This window comes from Nerophis ophidion, linkage group LG22, assembly GCF_033978795.1.
Source record: "Nerophis ophidion isolate RoL-2023_Sa linkage group LG22, RoL_Noph_v1.0, whole genome shotgun sequence".
In the NCBI taxonomy this organism is placed as follows: Eukaryota; Metazoa; Chordata; class Actinopteri; order Syngnathiformes; family Syngnathidae; genus Nerophis; species Nerophis ophidion.
In genome coordinates, this window is record NC_084632.1 from 23,428,590 (window position 1) to 23,439,196 (window position 10,607).

General features: G+C 39.9%; 1 protein-coding gene across 3 annotated transcripts in view; it reads left to right on the forward strand.

The window, feature by feature from the left end:
- The first annotated feature begins 461 nt into the window (after positions 1-461).
- mllt1a (MLLT1 super elongation complex subunit a) overlaps positions 462-10,607 on the forward strand; it is a 52,049-nt gene continuing 41,903 nt past the window's right edge. For all 3 annotated transcript variants that reach the window (XM_061883537.1, XM_061883538.1, XM_061883539.1), the window contains exon 1: positions 462-608. In XM_061883537.1, coding sequence (XP_061739521.1) covers positions 597-608 — 12 coding nt within the window. In that variant the 5' untranslated portion in view covers positions 462-596. The remainder of the gene's footprint in view (positions 609-10,607) is intronic.

The window sequence follows — 10,607 nt, forward strand, 5'->3', positions numbered from 1 at the left end:
CTGTGATGAGGTGGCGACTTGTCCAGGGTGTACCCCACCTTCCGCCCGATTGTAGCTGAGATAAGCTCCAACGACCCCCCGCGACCCCAAAAAGGGACAAGCGGTAGACGGCTCTACCGAGGATGTCGTTGCGGTTTGTGCAGCCCTTTGAGACACTAGTGATTTAGGGCTATATAAATAATCATTGATTGAAAATGGATGGATGGATACGTTTTTGCAATGACTAATAATGTATTATCAATTAACAGCATGTGTATTTTTACAATTAAATTAGAGCTTCAGCCATTGGGACATATCCCCTGTCACTCGAGAATACCATCACCAAAAGCTTCATTTGTATTTGCAGGAAAGGTAAGGCCCGCCTTTTAAGGACTCTGATTGGTTGTATTCAAGAGAGCAGGGAATCCCAGCTCTCCCATTGGCCAAGAGAGCTTTCTGTTTTGGTCGCCTGCCACCGGGCCGTCTGGACGGGGAGGGGAATCGTCTGCCTTCCGCTTCTCGGCTGGATTGACACACAATGAGGAGCCGAGGCAGGGTGGACGCTCCACAAACGCCGCCGTAAATAAATACAACAACCACTTGAGGCCGGGAGAAACATGGAGAATCAGGTACCGTGGCTTTTTGCTCGCCTTTGGAATTTTGAACTTTTGACGGTGAAAACGCCGGCGGCTTTCTCGCTGGCAGGGCAGGAATGAATCCTCTGTTGTAGTGGCTGGAAGAGGAGGGGAAGAGGGGGGCTGCTCCTGCTATACAAGTCGACTTGTTTGGCTCTGGAGCTATGCTAGCTGGCCACTCATACATCGGCATTTACCGCTAACTAGCCTCACTCCGCCGCTCCACACCTCAAGCTACACACGAGCACGCAAAGATATACACACCCGGTATTTACCCTCTTAAAGTCCAATGCAATTAAAAAAAACTACCCGGGAAAGCTTTCTTTTTTTTTTTTTTTGGATTGGCGCTGGGTGTCCGGCTAAGCTAAGCTACTAGACTCCCAGTGGCTAAAGGCTAGGGAGCCGCGACAAGGCGCTGCGGGAAAGGCTCGTCCTCTCCTAGCTGTGCTGCTTGCTGGCTTAGCCGGGGTGCTGGCCTGAAACCTGTCTCACTGGTCAAAGAAACCCCGCTGCCGCAGGAGTATTTTGTAATGTCCCTCTTATATTGGCTAACATTGGATTAATGGTTAACGCGTGTGCAATTTTCTGCGATATAGTAGTATTAAGTATGGGAGGAATTCTCAATGTGGAAAAGCTTAACCTCACTCATGCTTGATTGGCTGATTCAAAGTGTCCAAAATATACATTATTGCTCCATGAGTGCTTTGTTGTCGCACCCATTTGCAGTTGTAATCATGTGTACAATAATAATAATGTATTTGTCGCACCCATTACATATATACATCCGATGCATCTTATCCGTGCGTATGGCTAAGAAGGGCCATCGTTCCATGCCAATATTCTGTGGAGCGCGCCTGCGCAATTGCGCACTGCTCACGCGTTCTCTGCGCACATCAAATATATGCTGCGCACAAAAAAAAATCCAATCAAAAAATATTTGATTCTGTACGATTTTTTTTCCATGTGATCAACAGATGAAACGATGTTTGTCCACTAGGCATACCTGCCAACCATCCCGATTTTCCCGGGAAACTCCCGAAATTCAGTGCCCCTCCCGAAAATTTCCAGGGGCAACCATTCTCCCTAATTACTCCCGATTTCCACCCGGACAACAATATTAGGGGCGTGCCTTAAAGGTAATGCCTTTGGCCTCCTCTCTCACCTGAATTGGAGACTATTATATATGTGTCCGTTATCCATGGGTTTATCTATAACCCATAAAGTAGACAGACATGGAGCTATTTCTCAGCGTTTGTTTATTCCAGCCGGAACGTTAATACACTGACACACAACATCCGGATTCCCATCATTCATTGCTTCAAAACTACGGCAAGTAGTAATGTCCAAAAACATAACAGAGTCGAAGCAGAAGAACGAAGAAGGGACATGGCGACGACGAGTAAGAAGTATGCTTGCAAGTTCCAAAATGATTGGAAAAAATAATTTCAGTTCAGCCAGGGCAGCTCAAAGGAGAAGGGGTTTGCTGCATGCAAATTTTAAAGATCAAACTTCTTCTTTGAACACGGTGGCCAAACGGATATACTCATTTATGAATGGCTTTTATATATATTTATATATATGTGTGTGTGTGTGTGTATAAGAAATATTTTGTGGTTGCCAATATGATTCAGAGACAGTATTGTTTTTTTTAGAACGATACAATCCGAAATGATTTATTGATTTGAAATCGATTCTGTTACTTGTTAGCAAAAAAAAATCAACCGGTGTGCCTGTGAAATTAATACTGGACACTGCAAGTGACGTTTCCTGTATCCCTGTTATTTCTTGTAGGGGAATTCGATATGAATGAATTATGGATATAAACAAGCAAGTAAACAACAACAAACGGCCAATGCGTTCGCATCTTATTTGTATAAAGTGCAACCAACAGTTTGGGTTGAATTAACAAGAGGAAACCTTTTCTTTGTAATGTCCCTCTAATATTGACTAACATTTGATTAATGGTTAACCCGTGTGCACTTTGCTGCGATATAGTAGTATTAAGTATGGGAGGAATTCTCAATGTGGAAAAACTTAACCTCACTCATGCTTGATTGGCTGGCTCAAAGTGTCCAAAATATACATTATTGCTCAATGAGTGCTTTGTTGTCGCACCCATTTGCAGTTGTAATTATGTGTACAATAATAATAATGTATTTGTCGCACCCATTACATAGACATCCAATGCATCTTATCCGTGTGTATGGCCTAGAAGGGCCATCGTTCCATGCCAATGTTCTATGGTGCGCGCCTGCGCAATTGCGCACTGCTCACTCGTCCTCTGCGTACATCAAATATATGCTGCGCACAAAATAAAATCCAACCAAAACTCAAAACTAAATATTTGATTCTGTACGATTTTTCTCCATGTAGCTACGTGATCAACAGATGAAACGATGTTAGTCAACTAAGCATACCTGACAACCCTCCTGATTTTCCCAGGAGACTCCCGAAATTCAGTGCCCCTCCCGAAAATCTCCAGGGGCATCCATTCTCCCGAATTTTTCCCGATTTCCACCCGTACAACAATATTGGAGGCGTGCCTTAAAAGTACTACCTTAAGCGTCCTTTCTCACCTGAAAAGGAGACTTTTATATATGTGTCTGTTATCCATGGGTTTATCTATAACCCATAAAGTAGACAGGCACGGAGCTATTTCTCAGCGTTTGTTTATTCCAGCCGGAACGTTAATACACTGACACACAACATTCGGTTTTTCATTTTGCATTGCTTCAAAATTACGGCAAGTAGTAATGTCCAAAAACATAACAGACACGAAGCAGAAGAACGAAGAAGAGACATGCTGACGACGAATAACAAAAAGAAGTACGCTTGCAAGTTCCAAAATGATTGGAAAAAATAATTTCAGTTCATCCAAGACAGCTAAAAGGGGTAGGGATATGCTGCCTGCAAATTTTGTAGATCATACTTCTCAATTGATCACGGTGGCCAAACAGATATACTCATTCATGAACGGATTTTATATATATATATATATATATATATATATATATATATATATATATATATATATATTAGGGGTGTGGGAAAAAATTTTATTCGAATTTGAATCACGATTCAGAATCGATTCTCATTTTTAAAAAATAGGAAAAAAAAAATCAATCCAACAAAACAATACACAGCAATACCATAACAATGCAATCCAATTCCAAAACATACATTACCCAGCGACACTCAGAACTGCAATAAACAGAGCAATTGAGGAGACACAAACACGACACAGAACAAACCAAAAGTAGTGAAACAAAAATGAATATTATCAACAACAGTATCAATATTAGTTATAATTTCAGCATAGCAGTGATTAAAAATCCCTCATTGACATTATAATTAGACATTTATAAAAAAAGAAAAAAAAAAGAACAATAGTGTCTCAGTGGCTTACACTTAACATGATCAGCTTGACAACACACTGTGTCCAATATTTTCACAAAGATAAAATAAGTCATATTTTTGGTTCGTTTAATAGTTAAAACAAATTTACATTATTGCAATCAGTTGATAAAACATTGTCTTTTACAATTATAAAAGCTTTTTAAAAAAAAATCTACTACTCTGCTAGCATGTCAGCAGACTGGGGTAGATCCTGCTGGAATACTATTTATTGAATAGATAGAGAATCGTTTTGAATCAGAAAAATATCGTTTTTGAATCGAGAATCGCGTTGAATCAAAAAAAAATCGATTTATAATCGAATCGCGACCCCAAGAATCATTATTGAATCGAATCATGGGACACCCAAAGATTCGCAGCCCTAATATATATATATATATATATATATATATATATATATATATATATATATATATATATATATATATATATATATATATGTATATACATATATATATATGTATGTATATATATATATATATATATATATATATGTATGTATGTATGTATGTATATATATATATATATATATATATATATATATATATATATAAGAAATACTTGAAAATATATACACCCCCCCCCCGCTATCCTCCCAACCTCAACAACACCCCCCACACTAAAAGTCTCTAGATACTTGAAAATTTCTCGACAAAGTACATTGTACTTTGCAGCAACAATTGAAAGTAGAGCAAAAAGGACATACAGTATTAGTAGAAAATGTTTGTTAAAAGCTAAAGTCCCAAGGATAGTAAGACACACACACACACACACACACGAAGTGTGGTGAAATTATCCTCTGCATTTGACCCATCCCCATGTTCACCCCGTGGGAGGGGAGGGGATCAGTGATCAGCAGCATTGGACACGCTCGGGAATCATTTTGGTGATTTAACCCCCTATTCCAACCCTTGATGCTGAGTGCCAAGCAGGGAGGCAATGGGTCCCATTTTTATAGTCTTTGGCATGACTATAAACTCACGACCTTCAAATCTCCGTACAGACACGCTAACCACAAGAGCACTGAGCTGGCCACTGTTAGTACTAATTAATAACACAGATGTGCTTTTAAATAGGGACACGCGGTAGAAAATGGATGAATTTATGTATACATTTTTTAGCCTTTTAAAAGAAAATCATATCACAGCAAATTATACACTGACGCCACGGTGACTATGCCCCCACCACACCCCCTAACCACGGCCTTAGCGCCACAGATATCTCAGCAATCAGGGGAAAACCTGTACTAGATTACAGCGATGCTGAAAAAAATCTGTAATATTTTCGCCGGACAGGAAGTTATAGGAATGAACACTTTATCCCATGTTTGTGCTATAGCATACATTGCATTGTGCAACATGTGAGTGTTTTAAGGGGAGCTAATTGTGATCTCTGAAAGAGGTAGAAAGTATTTTCACAGCAGACATACCCAGACATACAGTACTAGTACATAGCTCAAGTGGGCTAAATCACCTAAATTAGAAAATAATTTAATGGAAATTACTGTTTTCATTTGATTATAATAATAAGACATTTAACTTGTTATGTCAGATTTGGGACAGGTTTGCTGCTGGTGTGGCCAGAGTGTGCATGTCGGATGTCGCTCACATGTGGTCCACTGAATGCTCAGGGATTTTGTACATTTAGTCAGACACATGAAGGATTGCGGGGGACAAACTTCCAACAGCATGATTACAATATAATTTTTATAGCTAAAATCAGACACGTCCTTACAGATAAAATTACAACTCTTCAGTTAAGTATATTTCACAAGAAAACATGTTTGTGCACACACTCGCATTTTTGAATTCGGTCTGGAGTGTATTAGCGCTACTAGTACGGTTCATTTGGTCAAGTGTGTATGGCAGGGCTATTAAATTGGCGGTTCTCAGGCCAAATAGAGGAACTTGAACTACTGTAAACACATTGGCAGATTTTTGCATTGACATTTCAACCATACTTGTGTAACCCGCTTGGTTAATTCAAAGCTTTAGTTCCGCCTGGAACTTGAAACTGGGTTGTGAGTGTGCTGGCTACCAGGCTAAAAGCCCATGCTATCAGCCCTGTTGCCAGAGAGTGAGGTTTACCATCGTATACATACTGTAGCCCAGCCACAATAGCTGACCTACGTTACACTAGTAACCTTACAGTTGAAAACTGGGGCCCAGACTTGTGATTTACTTGATTGAAGTGTTCCTCAAGGCACCCATTTAAGTCTTCTCCTTTTTGTTAGTTATTTGTATTGTGGTTTAAGGTGTTGTTGTAGCTTGTGTACTACAGATGCAGTCAGTGGTCATTTGTTCAACTTCTTAAGTTATACTAGTTGTGTTCCTCAAGGTTCCATTTTAGGTCCCCCCTTTTTCATCATTTGGGCTATTCAACTGGTGGCTCGTGATTTCAGTTAAAAAAACAGATTCCCAAAAACACTTGAGTGCTATCATAGAGATGATTGTTTGACTAGATTTTTTTGTAGTTGGTTCTTAAAATCAGCAGAGTGCTCCTTTTAACTCGTCACAAAATAATTCTAATCAAATGTCTGCTGTAAAGGACACTGGTTTTCCAGAATGTACAACAGAAGACTAATAGTGAAGGGAGAAGTCCTGCTCCCGGTCTTTAGCTTTTGTGGAAATGTGGCACCGAAAACAATTCTGTTGAATAGCCCTGATATGCGCACTTGGTCCAGGACCAAACAGGACTGCACCAAACATGGGGACCGCCTGAGGGATGGATCGTGGTGCGCTTGCCAGCGGACTGTAGTCCTGAGTCGTGTGAAGGCTGTCCAAAATACCGTATATGTCACCAAATGCTAAAGTGACCAGATGCATGACAACACACAACAGAAAGCTGAGTGAATATCCTCAAAACATACGAGTTAAATATAAGCAAACATACCCTGCTGTTTTCAGAAAAGGGGTTTTGTTGGTCATTAAAGTTCGGTTAATGTTGTCTTATCCTCATTGCCGCCTTTATGTAATTAATATCCTCTGCCGTTATATATTGGCTGGTCAAAATAATCTGTTATAGAAAGGAAAGAAAACTATGATCTGGAAGACGTTGGGCAATGTACAGTTTGACTATGTCGTCCAATCAAGGCAAGACTTAAAGAGGTCATATCATGATTTTTTTTCTTACATTTAAAACACTTCCTCGTGGTCTTTATAATATGCAATGGTGGTCCTTTGGTCAAAATCTGTTTATTTACGTTGCTCCACTTCAACTGTATCATGTCCTAACCGATAAAAGACAGAACTATACAATACTTTGCATTAGAAAAGGCAACAGCAGTTGATGCATGTGCATGTACGAGACAGTCTGCCCCACAACAAGCGGGGAAAAAAAAAAAAGGTGATTGACTACAATGGCGGAGTCACGCAAAGATCTTCGGGTAAACCGTTACAGTATATGGAAATATCCATTGACGTCACCAATAGGAAAAACGTAACACATTGGGAAAACTCTAAATGAATCGTTTGGAGTAAGTATGAAGGAAAACAATATTGTTTTATATATATCCTCGCCATGGATAAGTCAGAAGAGTTGGGTTTGCATAATACAGTAGGTCCACTTTAAAGAAGCTGTGTGTCACAGTGAGATCGATGTTTGGAGGGCGCTCGTGTTCGATTATTGTGACTTTCCCTTTTCTTAGTTCAAACCTTAAAGATACGCCCAACCTATGCACGCACATAAAGCCACTCTTCAACATCACCCACTTTATATAAATTTGGTACTCGATCAGTGAAGGAGCATCTGAAGCCCGTGTTTAGATATTGTTCATGTGTCTTTAATAAAGAAAATTACTCGGGTTATACGTGCACAGCTATATACACATTCACTGACTGTTTATTTGTACCCACAATTAACACCATAATCTTTGTTATTGGGGGAAAAAATGGGTTGTTTCTTCTTATTTGTCCTTTTTTGAGGAGACTGTCATTGCTGGTGTATGAAACAGCTGGCTGGATTGACCGTCAAAAACTAATGGGCCCTGTGTTGTTGTGTCCTTGTACGATAGGAAGCCAAGATGCTATCACATTTTGAATTTACTGGACATCTCCTTTAAGATGCGAATAGAAACCACAATATGGGCAATTTAGGAGTTGCTATAATTCTGCCTGGTTGCCGACAAAGGGGTACAAGGATAGTTGGATGGAGCAACACTCGACTTAAGCGGTTTCTAAAATGCCAGATTTTTTATGTCATGTCAGGGATGATGGCAAAGCAGTTTCCGCCGACATTTCTATGACGACCAAGCTTCACTGAGGGGCACTGTGTGCAATGGAAAACAAAATCCGGGGACGAGCGGGTAAAGCTCAGTGGAGTCAGCAGCATGCTGTAGAAAGCTGGCAAAGACTGTAGAGAGCCACCGTGCAGTCAGATACTCCAATGAATATTTGGAAGTTTAATTCAAGCTGTGATTAAAGGCCATTGAACTGTACTGCTTTATCATTTTTTAAAACTTGTTGTCAACTCAGCTTGGGTTGAGTCTACATTTGTCCTTTTTTCTAGTGGGTGTGTAACGGTACAGCATCACCACGGTTTGGTTCATTTTCTGTAAACAAAATGCAAAACTTAAGTTCTTAGCTTTTGTGTTTAAGGATTTTATCTTGAAGCTACTTGTCACACATACTGTAGGTGTGGGTGTGCAGCGCAATAGCCAATGTAGACTTGGGAAAATAATAGTAGAGAACATCGACGATAAACTTGGCAACTTTTGGTCGCTAATAGAAAAGCCCTGCCTTTACCGGAAGTAAAGCAGACTACTTATAGCTTGGATCGGGCTGGAAAAAAATGTCCGCTACAACCCGAGACGTCAAACGCACGCGTCATCATACCGCAATGTTTTCAACACGACACTTGGCGGGAAATTTAAATTGCAATTTAGTAAACTAAAAAGGCCGTATTGGCATATGTTGCAATGTTAATATTTCATCATTGATATATAAACTATCAGACTGCGTGGTCGGTAATAGTGGGTTTCAGTAGGCCTTTAAGGCTTGATTTTTTTTGTCCTCAAGTGACATGGATTGAAAAAAAAATGCTAGTCTAAACTAGGGTTGTACGGTATACTGGTACTAATAAAGTACCGCAATACTAATTAATTGAAATCGGTACTATACTGCCTTTGAAAAATACCGGCACCGTTCTTTCATCCAAATGCCGCTGTGCGGCGGTGACTACAGAGCCAAGGCGGATGATGTTGAATGTGTCAAAACGCACACACAAAGTGCATACAAGCAATAACATCTTGGAGAGAAAGAATGGCAAAAAAAAAAGGCAATTCCACAGGTTGATAAAGGTGACGCTTTAAACAAGGAGGTGTCGCACTGCAAGTGTTGCTTTAAAACACGCCTCGCCATGCTTGGCGATCAATATTACCAACTTTGCTTCAAACTTAGGTAAACGTTTAAATAATAAGCATTCAGATCCGCACAAGGAGTTATAAAGAGTGACAGGTAATAATGTTGTTAGACCTTTACTGCTTTTCAGCTCCGGTTCTTACCGTAGTCGAAACCAGGGGAGACGTTTCCTTCAGGGTCGATGTTGTCGTCGGAGTTAACACCCTTAACTTTACACGTAATTGGGGCTGCTCAGCTCCGCTTTCAGGTCAGAATGACGAGGCCGCTGGTTCGTGACAATCTGGTTGCTTTATTATTCGTTTTGCAGGACACAACCGGACCCGTTCATCACTCTACTGCGCAGTGCACAAGCTACCTCTCTCCCTCTTTACTCGCCCACTCACTCACTGATGTCCCTCAGTCAACACATTGCCATTCTTGTAAACACACATACGCTACTCTCATAAGTCAACCAGCTCCCCTGCTGTGTGCATGTAGATAAGTAGACGCACACACTGCTGCTTGTCTTAATGCTAAATATTAGCAGAGTTAAAACCTCCCAATTAGCGTCAACTAATGCAAGTGAAATGACTGAATTTTGTAACAAACTGCTACAATTTGTATTATCTTTAACAAATGTGTGGTTTACCTACTACATGGCTTATCTGTGTACATTTATCAAAATGTGTTTTTTAGTACTTACTAATAATTGTATTTTTTTTTTTAAAGCACAGACCAGGAATGGCAACTATAAATCATGAAGCATTTGATATAATGTCAATAAATGTTTTTATTATATTCTAATCTAATTGTAAATAATGGCAGACTATTTGTAACATGGAAATTGTAAATTGATCTTTGATGAATATGAATAAATACAAATATACAGTGTGTGTGTGTGTGTGTGTGTGTGTGTGTGTGTGTATATGTATATATATATTTGTGTGTATATATATATATATATATATTTGTGTGTATGTATGTATGGAGGGGAGTACGTGTGATCAGGACCACGCGTCCTCTTCACCGGATATGTCCTCTTTTGCGGCGCTGTCAGGGCGGAGCTTTTTAAATGCCTCAAATGTCCAGCATTTTGAGTATTGTTTACACAATTTGCAGTACGCTACTTAATATGTCCGTGTGGAAACTCGTTCGGTACACCTCCGCACCGAACCGAAAACCCCGTACCGAAACTGTTCGATAATACCCGTACTGTTACACCCCTAGTATATATATGTATATA